Source organism: Strigops habroptila, chromosome 12 (assembly GCF_004027225.2).
Source record: "Strigops habroptila isolate Jane chromosome 12, bStrHab1.2.pri, whole genome shotgun sequence".
Classification (NCBI taxonomy): domain Eukaryota; kingdom Metazoa; phylum Chordata; class Aves; order Psittaciformes; family Psittacidae; genus Strigops; species Strigops habroptila.
Genome location: NC_044288.2, coordinates 2,186,973 through 2,209,303, shown reverse-complemented (window position 1 = coordinate 2,209,303; position 22,331 = coordinate 2,186,973). Strand labels below are relative to the sequence as shown.

The window sequence follows — 22,331 nt, the reverse complement described above, 5'->3', positions numbered from 1 at the left end:
CCAAATGAGGAGCTCATCTGCTGGTTCTTTCCTGATGAAGCACCAAACTCAACCTGCTTTTGCATCCTGCTGCCCATTATTTGTGAAGCGTCTTCATAAATCTCTCTCAGTTAGCACATCCCCAAATAAGATCAAGCCGATCTATAGCGATGCAGGAAACCTTCAGTGGGACACCTGGAATTAGGGATATTTTTAAGCATGTTTTTCCATGGAGCACCATTAGTGAGCTTTGTGGAAGTACAGCCTGAACTGCAGTGGGACCCTTGGGACTGATCTTTCTGAAGGAGGAAGGAGCACCAGCAGATGTGTGTTCTGGCACATCCCACCCCACGAAGGCTCTAATGATACCCTTTGCCTTCATAATGGCTACAGGCAAAACCTGCTGCAGCTCTGAACATCAAAGCTGCCAGTTTTGATGTTACTTCCATGCATGTTGCTGTGCATTTGCAGGCATCTCTTTGAAACCTTGGTCCCAGGAAGCAGCCTGTGGCCTGCCCACCTCCTGTGGGTACCTGTCCTGCCGGGCAGCGTGGCTCCTCCTGTGCCTTGCCCGGCTTTTGCCAGCAGATGGCAATAAGGGTAATGGAGTTACTGAGCAAAACTCATTTTGGACTGTGCCAGAGGAGTGGGTTCATGCTCTGGAAGAAGCTTGTGTGCCCAGCTCTGACCTGCTTAACCTTGGGCCAGGCTAGAATCCCAGAATCCCAGGTTGGGAGGAACCTCAGGGACCATCTAGTCCAACCTTTACAGGCAAAACATGTCCTAGACTAGATGTCCCAGCGCCCTGTCCAGTCAGATATTAACAGTGGCCAATGTTGGGGCATCCACCACTTCCCCAGGGAGATTATCCAGTGGCTGATTGTTCTCATGGGGAAGAATTTTCCTCTTGTGTCCAGTCGGACTCCCCCAAGGGTGTTGTGTTGTGGCATTTCAAAGCTTTGCCAGGTCAGTCACCATGGGATGCTCTAGATCCAGGCCCAGGGTTACCTTCAAACCACCACAGATAGAGACAGTGCAATGCCCTGGTCAGCTGAGCAGCAGAAACTGCTTCTGCAGGAAGATGCATATTGAGCAAAGAAGGTGTTTTGTGGTACCTGGTTGTGCAGTTGCACTCAGGGCCATAGCCCAGAGCATGTGAATTTGCCTTTTTCTTCCCATAAGCCACTTTCTGCTACTTCTGTACTTTTCTTCACAGACAATGTTGAGCCAAAGCTGCCATTCTTTCCTGTAACGGTTAAACCTATTTCCCAGCCAAACCACAGCCTCTTCATTTCGTCAGGTCAGCTTGCCTGCAGCTCCCTCTAAAAGGTGGAGGGGACCACCAAGGAGCTGAGATTCCCTATGGAGGAAGAAATTCCATAGTCTGAGTGTGCAGTTGCTGATTCATGTCTCCCTGTAGCAGGATCACTGAGGCTGCCAGCACTAGTGCTGCACAAAGCTCTCTGCCTGCATGGGCAATGTACAGGCTTGTGTTCCCAGCGGGATATTGCAAACAGCCATCCCCAGGGGGTTCTCTTCAACAGCATCATGTTTTGTGTGCAGGGCATCTGGAAGAGCTCACATCTCACTCTCCAGCATGAGGAGGAGGGTGGTGTGTGATCCCAGTGGGTGCCTGCTGCCAAGGTCCCATCCCAGCAGGCATGTGCTGCTGGATCCAGCCTTAAAGTCTCCATCTCTGCTTCCTCCCCTGCAGGCTTTCGGCTGAATGCCTCCTCTTGGCCCATGTTCCTTCTGAAGACTCTGAATGGAGCAGAGATGGCTCCTGTCCGGATTTTCCACAAGGTATTTCACTGTTTGTGAAGACCCCCTTTTGGCATGGCCCCTTTACTGCAGAGCACCGAAGTCTAGGGCAGAGCTGAACCCTCTGTGGCTGCATCACAGCAGTGTCAGGATGCAGACAGGGGTCTGCTAAGAAAGTGTCTTGGGTTTCCACACTCAGGCTTGAGAGATGGGCTTGTTTTTCACCTGGGCTGCAGGTGCTGTCCAAGCCAGGAATGCCATATCTGAAAGTCACTACCTCTCTAAAACCTTTTAATGTACCAGAGCTTGTGAGGAGGGCAAATACTGCAGTGAGGCCACACTGCAGGTATGGGTTTGTAGTTTGTAATCTCACTTCTTTAGTCAGAGAGCTACAGAAGCCATTCTAGAGGCTTGTGCTGTGCTATGGGAGGGTTGGAGTGGCTTTGGTGTATCTCGGGTGTAAAAGACAAGGAGGAGCAAGCCCCAGATGAGGATGGGTGGTGGATCTCTCACATGCAAAGCTGCGGTTTGGGGAAGAATGACAGAGAATGACTCTCATACCTCAGATTTTCCTGCTCTGAGATGAGAAGGTGAGAGTACAATAGAGGATCTTTGGAGCTTTACTTTCTGCCTGTGCTGCATGGCGGAGGTGCCACAGGGTGCAGTGTTAACGTAGCACTGTCTGGGTTTGGTCCAGCAGCAGGGTGGTGGCAGAGCGCTCAGCAGTGGACTTCATTGCCTCTTGACTTGAAGGACATGTGGTTGTGTAGTTAGGCCAGCATGGGCACACCTCATTGGGGTTCAAATCCAGCCCACTAGCTCCCTTCTTCATCTGCTCCTGGAGGGGACTTTGCTGATGGAGGGCACAGCCGTGGCCATATCCTCTTTGAGCACATTTTCAACTTCTCCTTATAGGAACCACCATCTCCATCCCAAAACTTCTTCAAGACAGGTATGAAGCTGGAGGCAGTGGACAGGAAGAACCCTCACTTCATCTGCCCGGCCACCATTGGGGAGGTGAGAGGTTCTGAGGTCCTCATAACATTTGATGGCTGGAGAGGTGCCTTCGATTACTGGTGCCGATATGATTCCCGGGACATCTTTCCCGTAGGCTGGTGCTCGCTGACTGGAGATAATCTGCAGCCCCCTGGAACAAAAGGTAAGGCCCACGTTGTTGCTTAGGTGTCTTCCTCCTCCATTTACCTCTCAAACAGCAGCAAACCAGGCAGAGGCTGGCACCAGGGACACCCGGGTGCCCTGCCTGGCTCCCTTATGCCGCTTCATGCGTGGTAAAGGTACAGATGATCCCATGGGATTGCAGTGTAACAGCCTGGCCTCAGGGTGCTGAGGAACAGCCATCCATGAAGTGGGCAGGAGATGGCTCTCTGGAGGGATGCTGGAGCTGGGCATCACTGCTGAGGGCTGCTCCTCCTCAGCACTTGCCTTGGAGGCTTTCCTGCGCCTTTGGAACACACGTTCCAAGGAAGTTTTCCACAGGGGGACTGAGCTTTTTGTGGATAAAGTAAGGGAATAATGAGAAGTGTGAAGCTGCAGGAGTGTTTGTACATGCGACACGTACGTGTGGCTGTACCTGTGGCAGTGACCTTGCTCTGCCTTGTGCTGTGATCTCTGCTGTGAACGTGGGAAGCAAGGTCTGGTTGGGTTGTACTTGCCTTGTTCCTGGAGCTGTGATTGTTGCTTTGGAATGGTGTTGAGGAACTTGCAGAGGTCTGAGCATTGGCTGTGGAGGTTTTCAGATGTGTCTTCAGCTTGCTAGCACTACAGTTGGGTTTAGGACCAGGGAGCTGTCATTGTCCCCATGCTCATCCCTCTGCCTGGCAAACCCAGGACGTGCCTGACGATGAAGTGAGGAGAGCAGCCTCTCTGCTGGAGTTGAAGGATTACTTAGGAAAGGCATTTCTGTGATGAGACTGTTCCTTGTGAAAATCCAGGATCAGCTTGTGCTGATCCATCAGGTTGGTGCCTTCCTGCTGTCCCTCGGTGTGAGCCAGTGCTGTTCTCTGTGCTGCGAGGCTGGCTCGGGCTCCCCTCACACCGGGGTGATTCTGTTCTGGCTGTTGCTGTTTATCTTGGATTTGTGCATTTGGCCTTGATGTTCCCAGCCTCTCCCTCACTTCCTGCTGCTTGGTTGCATCCTGCCCTGTGGGCTTCACAGAGTTGCTGGGGACCTCCCAACTGGGGATGCCCTCTCCAGCACTGCCCTGGGGTCACCCCCAGCATCTCCAAGGTGCTTCTTCAGTACTGCCCAAGAGGCTAAAGACATGGTTGTGTTGAGTGGGAGCTTTCCTCGCACTAAATTAGGGGTGGAAGGGGTCAGCAGCAAGGTGAAAACTGCCTTCCTGGGGGAAGTGGGAACCTTGGTCTGACCACAGCACCCAGCACAGGCAGCTCCTCTCTAGCCTCCCTGTGCCAGGGGCTGTGAGTGAGCAGAGCATCCAGAAGTAACACCCCAGTGTGGGGCAACACTGGGGTAATTTTGAGCCATCCTGAGGAGTATTTGCTTCCCCTTTAGCAGGCAGCAGTGACTCTCCCTCTTGCATTGGCTCCACCAGCAGCGACTCTGATGACCCACTCATCTACTAAAGGAGTGAACCCCAAAAGTCACATCTCCTCACTCCCAGGCGGAGGCTCTCAGGCAGGTTTCTGCTCTCTTGGTTGTGTTATTCAAGTCCAGAGGCAAGAGCAGGGATTGCAGAGGTTGTATGAGCCATGCAAAAAAGCCCTGGAGTCGGGATCAGCTTTGGCTTTGTGGTATTTTCCTTTCCTCCCTGTGGCTGCCCCCTCCCTTTCCTGCCCCAGACTTCCCAATTCCCACTTTGTGGGATTAAACCAAATGAAGGGAGCACTGGGAACTTTCCTTGTCTGTAATTAAATTCCTCCCTGTTCCTTTACCTCTCAGCCCTGCTTTGGAGGAGGGTTGAGCACAGTCCTCCCAGGACCTGAGAGTGTTGCTCTTGGCAGGCTTGGAGGATGCTTCACCGCAAAGGGATCCCCCTTCCCTCCAACTCCAACAGAGCTTCCTTATGTGCCAGCCTGGAGCCTGCAGGACCATGCAGTGGAGTTAGGCAGGTTCCCATTCCTGGCTGGAATTCCACCTAAATCAGGGAGACCTGGGGAGACACACAGGAGGTCAGTGCTACGCCTGGTTATATCAGCTCTGCCGATGGGCACGAGGTGCTTGGGGGAGCCGAGATGTCCTGTGAAGAGTTAACTCCATGGAGACTGATGGTTTCCTGGGGCTGAGCGAAATAAGCTCTTGATCAAGGGAAGCAGAACTTCAAAGAGGCCAGGCATGTTTATTTAATGCTGGTAACTTAATTCAGCTCTAATCTGTCCCTCCTGCTGGCTGCCAGCAGCGGTGGAGGAGCGCAGGGCTTCTCCAGGCACATCCCTCTCCAGCTCCGGGGCCTCCCACTCCCACCAGTGTTTGCTTTGCTGGGCAGGGTGCTGGTGGAGCTGGGGCCCGGCCAGCCGTGCCGAGGGGAGCTTTCCTGAGGACACGTGTGTGTGAAGGGAGGAAAGGGAGGTCAAGCAGCGAGGAGGAGCAGCTCTGCCTGCCAGGTTGGTAATTACATGGCTGTCAGATGTGCTCTGGAGTAGCTGGCGGCCAGATGGCTGCAGGCTCCTGGGTATCTCCTCTTTGTGCAGCACCCCCTGGAGCTGCAGGGTTCAGATAAACCCATGCTGCAGAGAAGTGTGGCTCCGGGGGTGCCTACCAGCAGTCGGTCCTGCTCCTCTCTGCTCCACATCAGGCTGGGCCTGGAGGTCGGCTCTGCTGGGCTCCTGGAGCAAGGCGAGATGTGGCAGAGCTTGGCCTGTGCAGCCTCAGCCTTTCCATGGCAGCCAGGCAGCAGCTGGGGAAGGCAGGGGGCTGGAACTAGATGATCTTAAGGTCCTTTCCAACCCTAACTATTCTTTGACCATCCCAAAGGGAGGAGGTTTCTGTGGTGAAAGCTTCCTCTTGACTTCCCATCCGTGCCAGTGCCACACTCCCGGGGCTGTCTCTTAGCCAGGAATCACCCCTCCTCACCTGTAGTGTACAGCAGCTTGTATGTCTTTTCATGCCCACTTACACACGTGCTCTTTTACCCTTAAACACATAATCTGGGCTTTTAGGAATATAAAGTGAGGTGGGTGTCCTGTAAAAGTAGGTGCTGGTTGGCAGCTGTGAGCTCTGCTCGGTGGGCAGGCTGTGCTCCTGATAGTCTCTGCAGTTTCCTGGCACAGGAGATGCTCAGGACCTGTGGGTTCAACTTCAGAGTGTTAGAAATGAGAAGTGAAGACAGGGGCTTGCAACTGGGTGAGCTTTAAGATCTCGTCCGACCCAAACCAGGCTGGCTTTTGCAAATCACTGCTGGATGGCAAGGGAATACTGTAACCTTAAAAACAAGGATGCAGGGACACAGGCAGCCTGCAGCAACCTGCCCACAAGCATGCATTGTACCATTCCTCCATTTGGACTTGGCAAGGAGGGGTTGGACTAGGTGACCTCCAGAGGTCCCTTACAACCCTTGGGATTCCGGGATGCTGATCTGGAGTTCCCTGCTGGCTTCATTACACCCTTTCCATTGATTTCCCACCCTTGTGGGTGCTCACAACAACGGAACATGGCGAGGGGTGCCGGGTGCTGAGCGGGGCAGCAGTGAAAGCGTTAAGGCTGGGCGGGCAGAGCTGGGAGCAGCTCCAGCACTGGAATTTGGAGGAGTGGAGTTGCTGCCTTGGCCAGAGCCCAGCTGGCGAGAGGCCCTGGCCGGGATGTGCCAGGGGAGCCGATGGGGAGGTGATGCAGAGCCTGGCTGGGCTCAGCACAGAGCGCGGTGCTGCTGCATGTCCCTGCGCTGTGTGAGCACACTGCTGCTGTCAGCACGCTGCTGCCTGCGCCTGGCTGCCTCCAGAGCCTGCCCCTCCCCTGGCAAAGCCCAAGTGAAGAGTTTTAGATAGTTACCATGGGGATGTGTTGAAGTGGAGCTCACATCCGCTCCCGGACTTGCATCCGTGCCCGACTGTTGCATGTGTTACACAGCCCGGAGGCTGGAGCCTGCCCTCACATGGGAGGGTAAGAGAAGGGCACAAAATGCTGCCCCTGGGTAGGAAGTTCATGAAGTTCCTCATCTCTCATCTCTGCTGCTGCCATGTGATGTGCTGGTTAACTGCTTGGCATCTTCAAATGAAGATGATGGTTGCATGCTAGACTTTCTGCCCGTGGGCAAAGGTAATGTGTATTTTATGACTTTATTTCTGATGTTGCTTGGTTTCTCTTCCTCCCTCGGGGCGAGGACACGGTGGTGGGTGGAGGAGCCTCGTGAGGAGTAGCTGGCAGGGGAACACTCAGGTGAGCCCCGTGCTTTACAGCTTGAAGGAGATGGAAGAACACTCATTCCTATCACTTCAGGACTGAGCTGGGAGCTGGAGCTCGTCCATCAAGCTGGGTGATGAATGGTGGTGTTGGGGTGCTGGAGTTGGGAGCACACAGGTCGAGCTTATGTACTGATGGTGGGAGAAGGTTGCACAGAGAAGTTGGGCATTTTCTCTTCTAACTGCGAGCCTGCTGCCCGTGCAGCCATGGGGCTCTTGGAAGAGCTGTTTGGAGCACAGAGCTGAGGAGCTTATCCTGGCTTGGGTGCGTGTCCTGGACTCCCTGTTGGCTGTGGAGGCCTGGGGCCCGGTGCTGCTCCCCAGCCCCCTTTGGATGCTGGTGGTGCCCGTAGCTCAGCACACAGCACATGTGGGGCTCAGCAGGATCTCAGGCATGTCAGAGATCTTATGTTACTGTGGGGATGTTTTGGGGCTGGAGGGAGCCTCCAAGAAGAGGAGCTGACCTGGGACAAGCAGTTTCCACCATCCTCCAGCCTGTCCTTCATATGAAGTTGTATCCCAACTTGGCTTTTCCTCATTCTAAAGTAGTTCATAACCCACAGGTTATGAATCTCTGTATTCAGGATGTTTCCTTCCCTTTTCCATTCCACTTCCTGGTCTGAAACAGGGTTGCAGAATCTCAGGGTGTTCCTGAATCCTGGCAGGACATTCCTACAGGAGCCTCAATGTTGAAGCTTCCTCCCTGTGGGTGAACAGCACTGGGGTCGCTGCCCCATTTCTTTGAGAGCTCTGATCTGCTGCTGATGGGCCGTGGTGCTGAGCTGTGCTGGTGCAGCCTGAAGGCCTCAGTGCTTTCAGGATGGAGTTGGACATGCTCAAGGAAGAGCAGTGCTCCAGGGCTTTTATTTCTGGGCATTTCAAATGCCCAAAACCTCAGGACTCAGGATGTCCTGAGCTGAGGTTACAGCAGGGCTGGTGTCTGCTCCGCCATCCTCTGCTGCCAGCTTTGGAAGCAGGGGTAATGAAGCTCAGTGTGCCCAGTGTAATGGTTTGGCTATCTTTAGGAGAGCCACAGGGAGGGCAGTTTCCCACCCAGATGGAGTGGGTTAAGCACTTAGTATTAAGAAGCTTCTCTTGGAGGATTTAGGGCTCCACACAGAGTTTCTGCCTGTCACCAGCACACACAAGCCAGCCGCTGGTGACAGGAGCTCAGTTCCTTAGAGGGATGCAGCTTCTGCTGGAAGAACCAGAATGATGGACCAAGGTCTGTAAAGGCTGCGTATGGTCCATGGGATGGTTGTGGTCGGAGCAGTGGATGCACATGGGGGAGAAATGGGCCTGTTTGGGGGGGATTTTTCACAGTGGCTCTATGGGAGCAAGAACATGACATCGTCTTCTCGTGGCCTACTGGGTAGTTCCTTCATGGGCTTGTTCCCTCCCCATGTTTTGGGGAGGGGAAGTGGATGCTGTGACCCTGCTCTGAAGTGGATGCTGTGACCCTGCTCTGAAGTGGATGCTGTGACCCTGCTCTGAAGTGGATGCCCAGCTCTGACCCTGGCTTTGCCAAACACGTCTGTGTTGTCACTGTGTGCGTTTGCATTGACTTTAGGAACTTCATCCTGAACAGACAGCTCCACTTGCTACAAAGATTGGACCTTTTGTGGCTTCTCATGGTTCTCCTCTTGATTTTTGGTGGTTTTATAACTTCTGAACAGCTTTAAGAGAGAACAGAAGGTGGCACAAAGCAACACCCGCAGTCTCCTGGCTCTCTGTGCACTGGCACGTTGAAGGTGTTCTCCTAATATTTAACCAGGAAGCCAAAACTAAAAAAAGAGCTTTGGAGATGAGCAGAACAAGCAGGAGCCCCTGGAATAGCCTGAATCCAGCAGGAACACGGAACCATTCCCAACCTGGGGTTTTGGAAACCCGCTGGTAATTAACTCCCAGGGCAGAAGATGTGATTAGTCAGTCGATCGTGGTGGTCTGTCATGCCACATATTGTCACTGAATGTCTGTCCTTGAGCGAGCTGGATAGAAGCAGCAGTGTTGTCATGCTTCCCATGGGCTGGAAATCTGGGAAGAAACCCCTGCCCTCGATGCTGCTGCAGGTATAGGTCAGGTTGGTTGGGCATGCTGGAGCCTTACCCAGTCTGCAGGCTGGTTGCTTCCCAAGAGCATGGCTCTGGGGTTCCCCTGAGGCCTGCTGTGTGGACCTGGCATGTCAGGCATCCCCTCTGGGTACACAATCTGCTGATGGCCCCTCCTGAAGCACGAGTCCTGGAGGACTGTGCTGCCAGTGCAAGGTGCAGTGAACCACTACACAAGTGACCCCAGCCTGGCTCTGGGGTAACCAAATGAAGCTGGAGTATTGATTTCAGAGTTATACTTGATGTTGTTCTGACTGGACCAGTACCTACGGGTGTTGCCATTCCTTTTGGAGCTCCCTGGTTGCTCCTGTTTGTTGTCTTTCACCCTCTAGCGCATCCCTCAGGAGCTTGAGTTTCAACCCTGCCCATGTGTGTCTCACACTGGAGCTGCCCAGCTCAGTTCTCATCTCCTTTCTGTCGTGTACAATGTCTCTGTTTTAATTCCATAGCTTCTCCACAGCTGGTTCTTCCAACACCACTCTTACAACAGCTTTATTTTTGCACTGATGAGACTTAACGGGGGGATCACACCAAGAACCCAGGTTGTGTTGCAACCAGTTTATTTGGAATAAGAGGTAGTGGGATGGGGACAGGAGGAAAACTGCTGCTTTGGGATGTGGAAAGGGTGATTGTAGACAAATTTGGCACGTGCTTGTCCACTGCCTTTGGACCATACGCCCTGGTAGGCTCATTGCAGCTCCTTGTTGGCTGGGCTGGCAGATGGGACTCTGCTGCGGGCAGGCTGGGGGAGCTCCGTGCTCTGGCTGGACCTGCAAAGGAGCATCCAACTGGCCTTGCAGAGCTGCACCCAGGCTTCAGTCCTCTGAGCACTGGAGAAATGACAGACTGGTGCTGACACGTGGTACCAAAAGTGCAAGCCAAGGCCACCAGCTTTGTCCAGATAGGCTGCAAAGGTTGCTGGATGCTGGGTCTCTCCAGGGGTGATGAGGACACTCTGCATAGAAGAACTAACAGTGCTGCTGCAGTAAGGGCTGGAATTCTGTTGAGGGCTTCCCTGCAATCCAGATCTGCACAGTCAATCCCTCAAACCAGCCCCGCTGTCCAAACCAGCCATTTTTCTCTGCAGTGTAAATGCTTGTGCCAGGGCTGTTCCCAACATGGTCTTTCTGCTCCTTTGCACTGCCTTTTGGGAGCTGGAAGAGGGGATGGAAGGGAAAAGAGGGGCTGAAGAAGCAGGAATGTACTGCTCCAGGCATATAATTGGCAGTGGGAGACATTTATGGCTGGTTGTGCAGATGTTCCACAGCAAACGTGCTGGGAGATGGGGGTTTGTGAGCTGCTGTTTAGGGAGCAGCTTGTTTGGCTGCTCCAGTGGTGGCAGGCATGATGCTGCTTTCCCTTACCCAAATGCCAGCCTTGGCAGTGTTATCTATAAAATACCCATAACACAGCTTACCCATTCATTTTATAACTACCCAGTGGATACAAAGCAGTTAAACTTCTTTCCTGTATGGGAGAGAAATTGAGACCTGGGGTTTGGGACTGAGTCAATCTGTGTGCTCAGCACTAAACTGAACATGATTTTTGCTGAAGCCAACAGTTTGGGCACCTTTGCTCTTCCCAGGCTGTCACTGCCTTTGTCTCTTATCAGGAGCCAGTCACTCATCCCTGTTTATTTTGCCATCAGCAGGATGGGACCAGTGCTGAGCCCAAGGGATTCTGGTGAATGAATCTATTGTGTGGCACATCCATGACACTTGTGCCAGTCTCAAAGTGCTTCCCCCTGCATTGAGGGAATGGAAGGAATAGGAGTTCCCTCCTATTGAGGAATAGCTGCACCTGGGTGTTTATACCCTGAAAAGCATCAGGAACTGCTAAGCAATGATAAGAGTCTCTGAAGTGATGCTGGAAACCAGTTAAGATATTAAAAGGTGGTTTATGGTGTGTGTTGAGCTGAAGAGCCAAAAGCAGCGTGAAGGAGCCCTTAAAAACTCAACCTGAGCCAAGTGTTTTCCTGATGGGCTCAGGGAAGGGCAGCCTGGGGTGGCTCAGGGCAGGCAGCGGGTTGAGGCAGAGCTTAGCCCTGGGATGGGACTCTGGAACTGAGAATCCAGGGATCAGCTGCAGGTTTGGGGGCTTCTTGCTTGATTATTAACTAGAGCAATGAGGATTTCTATCCTGGCCACTGCTGGGTTTGAGCTGATGTTGTTGTGCAGTGAATGTTACAGCCCAAGTTCTTCCTCCTGAAGGAGCAGCTCAGAACCCATCAGCTGGCAGCTGAAGGTAGGAGTGGTTTTCTCCACACTCTTTGCTTTCCTTTCCCAGGATGCTGCAAGGGCTGGAACACCTCTGCTCTGGAGACAGGCTGTGGTTTGGGGCGCACAGGAATGCTGCCTTGTGAGGCTTGTGCGGAAAGCAGCAGCACTTGCTGGTATCTCGGTGGCTCTTTGAGACTCTTTTCCTTAGTTATTTTAGTTTTGTAAATAAAAGAACCTTAAAAATGCCACCGTTTGTGCCAGTGGGATGTGCAGAGGCAGCTGCAGTGCTCAGAGCTCATCCAAGCACAAGCAAGCAATTGAAGTAAGAAAAGTGCTGCTCCAAACCCTGCAGATTTCAAAGCCTTTAAGAAATGGGACTCTCATGATGGATGATCAGAGCCTTTCTCAGGTGCAACAAACACCTAAGACATCGCTTTAGTTTTAAGTAACTGCTCTTCTTCCTGTGCCTATGGGTGTCCTGCCCCAAAACAGACATTAAAATCCAACCTGAATGTCAGCATGAGCAGGACACAGTTTCAGGGACAGTTTCATGTGTGTGCTGCCATGTACCTGCTGGGCAGTGAGGTCTGGGAGGGGAGCAGGGGATGAAGCACCTCATGGCTTCCAGGGAAGGCAACAGCAAGTTTCTGTAGCCGAAAGCTGAAACTAGACAAATCCTGTGTAAAAAGAAAATGCATCTTTGGGTGTTGAGGTCATGAGAACATCTAGAACATGCTGAACCAGGCAGCGCTTGGCTCCTCTTGCTGTGTTACTGTGTTAGATAGATCTGAGCCTTCAGCCTTAGCTCAAGCAGATGTTGTAGGCTGGAGAGCAGGAATCCCTGCAGGAAACACTGAATTATCAGAACAATTGCATTCTGGCTTTAAAATTCCAGGATTTGGAGGCTTGCTCTTTATGCCGGTCCTTGCGAGGAGCCCGTGTCTCCACACATGCCCTTTTCTCCTGCATTATATCTGCCACGCCAGCTGAGAGCTCAGGACATGCCACATCTTGAGCCTTCCCAGCGCCTGTATTTGTGTCCTGGCCATGCACGTGGTGGCCAGTGATGATGGGCTCTGCTTTGGGGAGAATCCAGAGGTTTGAAGCGTTCACATCTTGCTCTTGGACAGGCACTGAGCTCTGGTTCCTGTCCAGCTCCAGCCTTCAGGATTCAGCCAGATCTCAACAAGCCTTCTGTGCTCTGCAGATCTGCTTATCTTAAATGTGTCTCTCTAATGCAGCTCTTTGAGTCATGCTTCTGAGCATGCAATGCTGAAGATGGGACAAAGGGAGCACACTGGCTGTGTGGCCTCCAGGGCGTTCTTCATAGGTGCTTTAAATGGGTGGGAATGGTGGGTTCAGTCTTCTCAGAAACCACCCCTGTTGTTTCAGGACACTGTAGTGGTCATCACTGCTACCTAGAGAGAAGGGAGGTGAGCTGTGGCTGCACCTGAGAGTACAGTACCCTTGGCATGTAAAGCAGAGATTTGGGGGTTTGTGGTCCAGCAGCTGCTGGTGAATGTTGAATTGTTGGTGTATCAGAGAGAAAGGTAGGAAATGTTCTCCATCTTCATATTTTCCTACATGTTTTGGCTTTGTATTCTTAACCCAAGGATATAATTTTGTCTTCTTCGAACTGTGATAAGCCTGAGATAAGCTGATGAGTTTCTAGTACTGGCTGACACTCAAAGTGTGGATGGCAACTTCAGTCTTGTGTGTGTAACAGTGAGTCCCAGGGCCATGTGTCAACTGGGGAGGGATGTGTTGGTGTTAGGAAGTGGACCCTGAAGTCTTGAGTTCTCTGCCAGGTCCCTTTGTTTCTGCAGGAAGCTCAGGACTCTGGTTTAAACTAATCCCACAGTGACTGAGAGCCCAGCCCGTGGTGCCCATCTTTCCTTTGGCTCTAAGCTCAGCAGTGTTTGATCCTGCACCTTTAGGGTGATGTTTCTCACTGCAGCCAAACTGATCTGATACCAAGGAGCCCAACAAGGAGCCAGCCCATTCCTCCAGGTCCACCCTTATGCTAGGTGCTGGAAGCAGAAACCTTCGATGAGTTTTCTGTTCCATTACTGGGCTGAAATGATCAACTATGAGTTCAGATCACAGAATAATTCAAGTTAGAAGGGATCTCTGGAGGTTGCATGGCCCAACCTGTTGCCTAAAGCAAGGCCAGCTTTGGAGTTGTGCTGGGTTGCTCAGAGCTCATGTGAGCACCAAAGCTGTGGTCCAAGAAGAAGAAGGTGAGGGTGTCTCTGGCAGATGCTCACTGTTGGGCTGGCACCATCCCCAGCTGAATAAGATGCAGTAAACTGGAGCTTTTGGCAGTTACCAGATGTGTGGGTGATGGTTTGCAGCAGGGAGATGAGCCTGGGTCCTGGGCAGGGCTGTTACCAGTGCTGGAGCTCAGAGGGTGCTGAGGTGGGTGTCAGCAGGGCTGAGCGCTCTGCCCTGCTCCCTGTGTAACCCTGAGCTTCTTGACCACATCCCAGTAACATCAGGGCTCAAATCCTGAAGGAAAATTAACAGGCACCTGGCAAAAACTTCAGGCTCCTTTAGGAAGCATCCAGTCACTGGAAGTGGTTATGGTACTATAATAGTAATATAATAACATTATAGCCATGCAGAGGGAGCTGGACAGGCTGGAGAGATGGGCCTCTGCGAACCTCAGGGCGTTCAACACGGCCAAGAGCACAGACACAGGCTGGGGGAGACTGGATGGAGCAGCCTGAGGAGAGGGACTTGGGCTGTTGGGTGAGGAGAAGCTCCCCATGAGCCGGGTTCAGTGTGTGCTTGAGCCCAGAACCCCCCCGTGTGCTGGGCTGCACCCCCAGAGCGGGAGCAGCAGGTCAGGGAGGGGATCCTGCCCCTCTGCTGCGCTCTGGGGAGACCCCCCCTGCAGTCCTGATCCAGCTCTGGGGCAACAGCATAAAAGGGCTCCAGGAAACCTGGAGAGGGGCTTTGGACAATGGCCTGGAGGGACAGGACAAGGGGAATGGCTTTAACCTGCCAGAGGGGAGATTGAGATGAGCTCTGAGGCAGAAGCTCTTCCCTGTGAGGGTGCTGAGGCGCTGGCACAGGGTGCCCAGAGAAGCTGTGGCTGCCCCATCCCTGGCAGTGTTCAAGGCCAGGTTGGACACAGGGGCTTGGAGCAACCTGCTCTAGTGGAAGGTGTCCCTGCCCGTGGCAGGGGTTGGAGCTGGAGGAGCTTTAAGGTCCTTTCCAGTGCTGACCATTCTGTGATGTGATCTAGAACACATGCATTTGGAAATAAAATTAACCCAAGAAACTGAAGGCACCAGAAGTCTCTCCCTGCCCCCTGACAAGCAGAACAGGGCCGGTTCCTGGATGCACCATGCACCCTGTTGTTTGCATGGGTGCAAAGTGAGGTTAGGATGGGTGTAAGCCACCTGAGGACAACTGCAGGACATCCTGCACTTCACTGTCAGTGCAGGTTACTCATAGCAGCACCCAGGAGCTCGGTATGACAGGGCAGGGTTCTCCATCCCATGCAGCAGGTGAAGGCATAGGCAAGGTTTGCTGGTGGCAGTGGTTGATGGCAGCCCCATGAGGAGGAAGAGGAGGAGGAAGAGTACTGCTCGGAGTTCCTGGCCCTTCTCTGCAGCACGAGGTGACCTCTGTGTCCTAAACGTACCCCAGCCTTGCTGTGACCACGAGCTGGCAGCCTGGGCTCAGCTCTGTGCCCTCCTACCCCTTGGCACGTCCCAAGACAGGAATGCCCACGTAGCTGAAGTTTGGGAGTCCTGGTGGCTCCTGAGGCCTGGAGGAGTGCCTGGCCAGTGTGTCAGCCCATGTGAAGCTTGGCAGGTAACACCAGGCCTGGTTTGGAGGTGCCCAAATGAACCATTTGCTGATGTGTTCTCAGACCTGGCAGCCAGGTTCATGCCCTGTCTCCCTGTGGAGAGCACAGGGTCAGAGCTGGAGTCAAACTTGTGCAGCAAAGCAGGATCCTCCACCTCCAGTGGTTCGTTCACATAAAGCCAAAATGAGCTGCCACTGATGGGACCTTATACACACCTTATACACACCTTATACACACCTCCCCATCCCTGCAGTGTCTCCTGTCTCTGGGCTGGCTCACTGCTGTCACCTCGCAGCCCACTGATCTTCTCCAGGCGCCTGGAAAGCTGGACCCAGCTCCGTTGGCTGCTTCTGAGCTGTCGGCAGCAAACAAGAGTCTTTGTGCCAAGGGAGTGAGTCCCTGCTCCGAGTCACTGCTCACAAACCCTCCTCAGAAAAACCTTCACAATCTCCTTATACACCCACAGTTGTGCTGCCATCCTGGTATCAACCTTGCACTGCACTCTGCTTCCTTGGCCAAGGCTTTCTCCTCAATTATCAAGACCCTTGCTTTAAAAGTGGGGGTTTTATGGCATTCAGAGCCCCCTTGTTGAATACGCAGTGAGGTTTCCAGCTTGGAGAAGCAAGACATCCTGATGCATGTCACTGTGCATGTTTCAAAACCTGGGAGGTTTGGGTTTGTTTCCTTTTAGCAGGAGTCTAAATCTAAAGGGAATACTGGTCCACTGAGCTGGGCCAGCTCCAGCCTTTAGCAGGACTTGGCTAAATGACCAAATTCAGAGGATTTGTGGACCAGAAACCTGGTTTTGTCATGGCAAGCATGAGAAGATAAGAAGGAACAGACCCTGTGCTGGCACTTCCTTACCTCTGGCCATGTGGGAGAGGAGCAGGACAGCAGATCCAGCTGAGATGAGCTGATATTCAGGGCTAGGAGCACTAGACCTCCAGGGCATTGGGGATGGAGCTGGCACCTTCACTGCATTCACTGGTAATTTAGGGACAGAGCAAATGTGATTTCTGCCTTGGGAGAGGGGATTTCCAGCACAGCACTGGCTCTGGGACTATCAGGCAGGTCTTGACTGATCCTTCCCCTAGGAATGCTTTCCGTGCGTTCTATGCGATCGCTGGCAGGTCACCACTCGCAGCAGGAAGAGGTGTAGGTGCCAGTTACTTTCAGGAAGGAAGGTATGGCTGAAAGCATGATCCTTCTGGAGCTCAGCCCAGCCACGTCCCACAGCTCCAGTGCTGAAGCAGGATCAGTGCATTTGGTTTTTATCCTGGCATGGAGAGCCGGAGCCTCCGTCCAGGGGGCTGCGAACGCTCCAGGTTTTCCCATGTGACGCTGTATAAAGATGGAGGCTGCTCTTGTTTTCATTCTCGCCTGATTTAATTCTATTTGCTTTTTCTCTTTTTATTTCAGTTGTGATTCCAAAGAGCCCTTTACCTGCCTCCGAAGTAAACTCGGAGAAACCTAGCATGCACAGTAGCACAAAGACTGGTTTGGGGCATCAACAAGGGCAAAGGCGTCGCAAAACAGGGAAGAAGCGTGGTCGAACGACCAAAGCGCTAATCCATCACCCCATGCCTACACCCTCCAAGTCAGTGGAGCCTTTGAAATTCCCCAGAAAGAGAGGCCCCAAGCCTGGCAGTAAGGTAAAAGCTGATGCTGATGCAGGCGGGTGAAAAGCAGGTGCTGCAAGTTCTGCCATGGGATGGTGCATGCGTGTGTTTGTGCACGTTTGTCTCAGCCTCTGGCTGTTATGACTGCAGCAAGTAGGAGACCAGAGGGGTATGTGGGCTGGGAGCATCCCTCAGAGTCCAGCCCCAGAGCTGTAGAGTATGTCTGTGTCCTAAAGATCATTTCCATCAAGAAACTCTGTCTTTGGAGATGCACTGGCTGTGAAGGAGCATGGCAGATGCTGTGATCATGACAGGATGGCCAAACGGTGGAATAAGCTCTTCAGTCCATCGTGTGTAGCTGGTCTGTAGCTAGTCTGAGTCAAGCAGAGGTGGCAGATCTCAGGCTGGTTATTTTGTCAGGATTGTGGTGTATAAAATGCACACATACTGATTACTAGGCTCTTGAGGCTCCCCGTCATCACCATCAGAAGTGTGTCATGTTCCACAGTGCCTTGTCTGTTGGATGCAGAGGAGAGAGTGTAGTGATCATGGGTGGTTAAGGAGAGCAGGGATAAAAGGAGAAATATCTCCTCTTTTTCTGCAGAGGAAACCTAGGACATTGCTGAACCCAGCACCCACCTCTCCAACCACCAGTACCCCAGAACCAGACACAAGCACTGTGCCCCAGGACGCTGCTACAGTCCCCAGCTCTGCCATGCAGGCTCCCACAGGTAAGGGTCTTGAACCACATTCTCCACACGTTAGGAGCTGCATTGGTCAGAAAGTGACACACTGAGGTACTCCTGTTCCTTCCTAAACTTGTAACCAGCAACCATTGCAATTCCTGAAAGGCTGGCCTGAGAGAGAGTGTGTCAGGAGGAAAAGAGAGCCCAGCAGTTCAGCTCAGCTGTTTAGTTCTCTCTCTGTTTTGGAAATCATGAAGCTATAGGAAGATTGCAAGGCCATCTGCCCAGTGCAGGGACCCCCTTCCCTGCATGCTCGTGGTGACTCTGCAGCTCTCAAAGGGCTCTTCTCATATCCCACCAGGCCCAGAGGCAGTGTGATGTGCAGCATCTCTTGTGGGCCCAGGGTATGAGCTCTCCCAGATCGTGCCAGACACGGCTGCTGACCCTACAGCAAGATGCAGAACGATTGCTGAGCAACAGTGGCCATGATCCGGTCAGCTTCAGGATGTCCTGGCAAACAGGGACAGGAGGGAGCAGGGGAGGAGCAGGAGTGGCAGTGCAGAGTATATGCTCTGCTACAGCTGTGAGATGCACTGAAGATGAACGTGGGCAGGAAAGTCTAGTGCAAAGCTGCTTTTTGTATGGTTGGTCAAGCACTGGAGGTGGCTGAGCCCTCTGTTTCCACAGAGTGAGTGGCCAGTTTTCAGAGGACCCTAAAGAACCCTAAAGAGCAGGGGCTGCGTCCTTCATCTCCTTTGTCATCACAGCCACCCCCCCTGGCTGGCACAGGAACCACTTTGCAGCCTGTCTTTGGGAGAGTGTAGAAGGGACAGGGACAGTGTGGAAGACGAGTGAGAGGCAGGAAGACTTTGGATTCCCCTCTGTAAGTGGCTCCGCTGTTAGGATGCAGACAGGCAGCTGCGGTGGATTCCCCTTTGCGAGTGGTTTTACAGTCTTTAAGATCTCAGCATCTCTCAGGTTGGATTTTAGGCATCTGTTTCTTGCTTTCTTGAGTGGGTTAATGGCAAACACGTTTCTCATCTTGGCAGTTTGCATTTACTTGAACAAGAACGGCAGCACTGGGCCCCACCTAGACAAGAAGAAAGTTCAGCAGCTGCCGGACCATTTTGGACCTGCTCGAGCTTCTGTTGTCCTGCAGCAAGCAGTACAGGCCTGCATTGATTGTGCTTATCATCAGAAAACAGTCTTCTCCTTCTTAAAACAAGGCCACGGGGGAGAGGTCATCTCAGGTGAGAACTGGCCTGCAGCACTTTGCCTTCGGAGATGTCATTGCAAGAATTCACTCGTTGGAAGATGCCTCTCCTGAAGCCTGCTGCAGTCGTGGGCCAGGGGCAGACAGAAGATTTCTGTCTTCTCTTTCTTGCCAAACATCTGTGCCATGAAGCAGCAGCTCGTTGCTGACCCAGAGCAGTTAGCGTGGCCCTGCCATCAGCCTGGGCAGCCTTACACTTCACCCTCCATCCCCCAGCACTGCCCGAGCCCCGGGAGGAGGCAGAACGGGTGGGAATGGCAGCAGTGACGTGGAGACAGGCAATACCCGGGGTTGTCATCCTGCTGTAAGCCACTGTTTGCCCGGACACGAGGTGTGCAGGTCCCTCTTTGAATGCCTTCCTCTGCCCTGGAACGCAGCTTCCCAGCGCTGCAGCCCCGTCCCTGCTGCTGGGTGCAGCAGACTGGTTTTAGCCTGTCCCAGCGCTGAGCCAGGGGAAGGCAGTGGCTTTTGTTTGCTCTAGTCTAGACCAGCGATGCTGAGATACAGAACTGTGCAGCCCTGGGCGTAGCCTCCTGCCTTTGCTGGGGGTTTACGTGTTGGGCTCTGTTTGTTTCTGTCTCCAGCTGTGTTTGATCGGGAACAGCACACTCTGAACCTGCCAGCAGTAAACAGTATCACCTACGTCCTCCGCTTCCTGGAGAAGCTCTGCCACAATCTTCGCAGTGACAACCTCTTTGGGAACCAGCCTTTCACTCAGAACAGCCACATGCAGCGCTCACACGAGTACGACCACGACAGGTATCTACCAGGTAGGAGCTGGGGGGGGTTGGTGTTGTAGGGACCCCCAGCTGCCCAGTGTCTTAACCCAGAGTTTACCTCTACCTCAGGAGGCAGGCTGAGTGTCAGAGCCTTCCCTGCAGGGTTCATTGCATCACACCTAGTGTCATGCACACAGCCCCAGGGCTCTTTTTGGCGGCAGGCTTCAAGTTGCCATATTTTCTGCCCGTCGGTCTGATTTCCATCTCTGCCTGTAGGTTTCCGCTCATCCGTGCTGTCTCCTCGTCTTCCCTCCTCTCCTTGTTCCCCCAGCCCTTCCTGCTTCCTGTAATCTGATTAGAGTGACTTCACCCAGTTAGGAATTAAGGTGAAAGGCTGTGTGAGAAATAGAAGAGCGATAACATGCAGCAGGTAAACTGTAATTAGGAATGGAACTAAAAGCCAGCGGAGCGCTTTCCATGCTGGCTGTGAATGCCCTGCCAGCAGACAGCACATCCAGCCCTTGGTGGGAGCATGGCCCATCCCGGGATGAGGAACGCTCAGCAATCAGAGGCATAGGTGGCTTTGTTTTCTTTGGCATGGAAAGGAACCACCTTCCACCACGGGGAAGCAACACACCCTGGCAAGATACTTCATGCCACAACACAAATCACCAGGCTGCAGAATTGCTCTTAAGCAAACGCAGTGGGAAATAAGAGCAGTAGTTTTCCCCACAGTGCTGTGTAGTGGCAGCAGCCCTTGGGGTGGAAGCTGCCTCCCCAGGCTGGCCGTGGGGCTCTGGGCGAGCTGTTCCTCTAGGAATGACGGTCATGGAGAGGATAAAAGCATCCGCACCCTCTTCAGGAGCTGACAAGTGTCTTGTTCTGATCTCCTCTCCTTGCTTCCTCCGCTACCTTTCTGCCCCCAAGTCAGCAAATAGATGTTGTGCTGTTTGAGGGCTTTCCAAAGTTAATCCTTTGGAGAATTAAGGCTCTTCTGGTGAGAAAAGCATAAAAGGATACACACTGAGGGAGAACTGTCTAAGGAGAAGCTGCTCAGGGTGAAGCTTAGGGGCCACAGCCTAGTGCTTCATTGCAGCTCACAAAGCACCCAGACTCAGGGGAGGGTTTTGGCAAGAGCCTAAAGAGCTGAGGGCCTTGGAGTGACTGTCCTCTGCTTCCTCCATGGCTGATGAGCTGCCTGCAGGCTGGAGCAGCAGTGCCAGGAGCAGGGAGCTGTGCTATAAGAAAAGAGGAGCTATAGGAGGTGGCTTGGCTGCTGTGGCAAGTACAGGAGCAGCGTGTCTAGTTACTGGCACTGGAGCTTACCAGGGAACCCTCAATTAGAAGAAATCCCCGTGTTTCAGTGGGGAATTATCCTGTGGTCATGAAACAGAGCAAAAACAGAATAGGAGGAAGAGGAGTGGGTCTGGGCATGGGGAAGGTCCAATAGCTCACACACATGGCTTCGAGCCCCCATGAGATGTCAGAGGTGTCTGTGCTGAGGGCTGGGCTGCCCGGCGGGGTGGGAAGGTTTAAAGAGCAGTCAGAATTCAGGGCAGCTCAGGCAGAGCACCAGATACGACACGATACTGAGACCGTCCCTTCCCGAACTTCTCCTTAGAGTGTTTGCAGGGATTAAAGGAAGATGAACCACAGTCCAGAGAAGTGGTAGCACCTAGTGCTGTAGCTCATGCTGATGTCTCAGGGGTTGTTGGGCATCTGATCCTCCAGCACCTTTCTCAAGCACCTGAAAGAAGGTGATAAACGTCGTTATTTACACATTCCTGTGGCTTCTGATGAGGGGTTAGGGCTGGTGATGGAAGAATGAGGATGTGGTTGTACATCAGCTTAAATCACACCAAGTGTTGATTGGTCTCACCTACCGTGGTCTCACCCTCAGCTCTGTGTGTCCTGCCTTGTTCCCTCTACAGCAGAGGTGCTCGTGTGCCTGAGTGGGGCTGGTTCTTCCAGCAGTCACTGGTTAGGACTGGGAGCTGGGCTCAATTCCCAGAACAAACTGGCTTTCCAGGAGCACCACTGCGGGTCTGTGGAGGACTCATGCGTGTGCTTGGGGCAGAAGGAGGAAGGTCTGCAGCAGCCCTTAGGTCAGCTGCATCCCGGGATTCTGTCCTGCTGAGTAAGGCATAACCATGGAAATAAGGGGAATAGATCAAGTTGTACACCAGGAAACAGGAGGTTTGCAAGGACATGGGAAGTTGATTGCTGTGAGTGGGAAGAGGAATGGGCTGTGAGATGATGTGAACGGGTAGATCTGATCTGGAGCCATTGGAAAACCTGGAGGACTGGAGAGACCTTTGGACCTCTGGTCCTGTTACTACAGGCACCACAACGTGTGGTGTTGCTTTAATGAACTCTGGAGTTGGGGATTTTGCTTTTCCACTGGAGGCTGCCCCGAGGGTTTTGGCTGAATTTTTAGAAACTGTTGTAGTTTCTAGCCCAGGTTTACTCTGGGCAACTTGGTGTCTGTGTCTCCTTGTCCTCTAGCTTGACTTAGTTCTTCTTCTTGTTGTAGTAGTTAGCAGTTGTGTCTTTCCGGGGAGCTCACCTTTGGGCTGCCCTGGGAAGAAAGGCTCCGCTCTGCTCATCTAGTGTTGGTTTGAGTTAAACTTCGTGCAGTGCCCAGAGTGGCGCTCAGCACTCTGGGGACGTGCTGCTGTGGACCTGGTGCCACAGCCCTGGCACCTCCATGCTCCCAAGAAATGTCCCTGGAAGCCACTTCTCGTCGCTGTGTCCTTGTAGCAGGTGATGAT

The 22,331-nt window shown here is 52.9% G+C and overlaps 1 protein-coding gene across 5 annotated transcripts in view; it reads left to right on the top strand.

The window, feature by feature from the left end:
- Positions 1 to 22,331, top strand: part of SCMH1 (Scm polycomb group protein homolog 1) — a 62,837-nt gene that overhangs the window by 26,265 nt on the left and 14,241 nt on the right. For 4 of the 5 annotated variants that reach the window (XM_030504000.1, XM_030503999.1, XM_030503997.1 and 1 more), the window contains exons 7-12: positions 1,694 to 1,782; positions 2,656 to 2,899; positions 16,683 to 16,915; positions 17,487 to 17,613; positions 18,618 to 18,818; positions 19,426 to 19,611. In XM_030504000.1, the coding sequence (XP_030359860.1) occupies positions 1,694 to 1,782; positions 2,656 to 2,899; positions 16,683 to 16,915; positions 17,487 to 17,613; positions 18,618 to 18,818; positions 19,426 to 19,611 (1,080 nt within the window). The remainder of the gene's footprint in view (positions 1 to 1,693; positions 1,783 to 2,655; positions 2,900 to 16,682; positions 16,916 to 17,486; positions 17,614 to 18,617; positions 18,819 to 19,425; positions 19,612 to 22,331) is intronic. The other variant, XM_030504001.1, reaches the window with a different exon arrangement.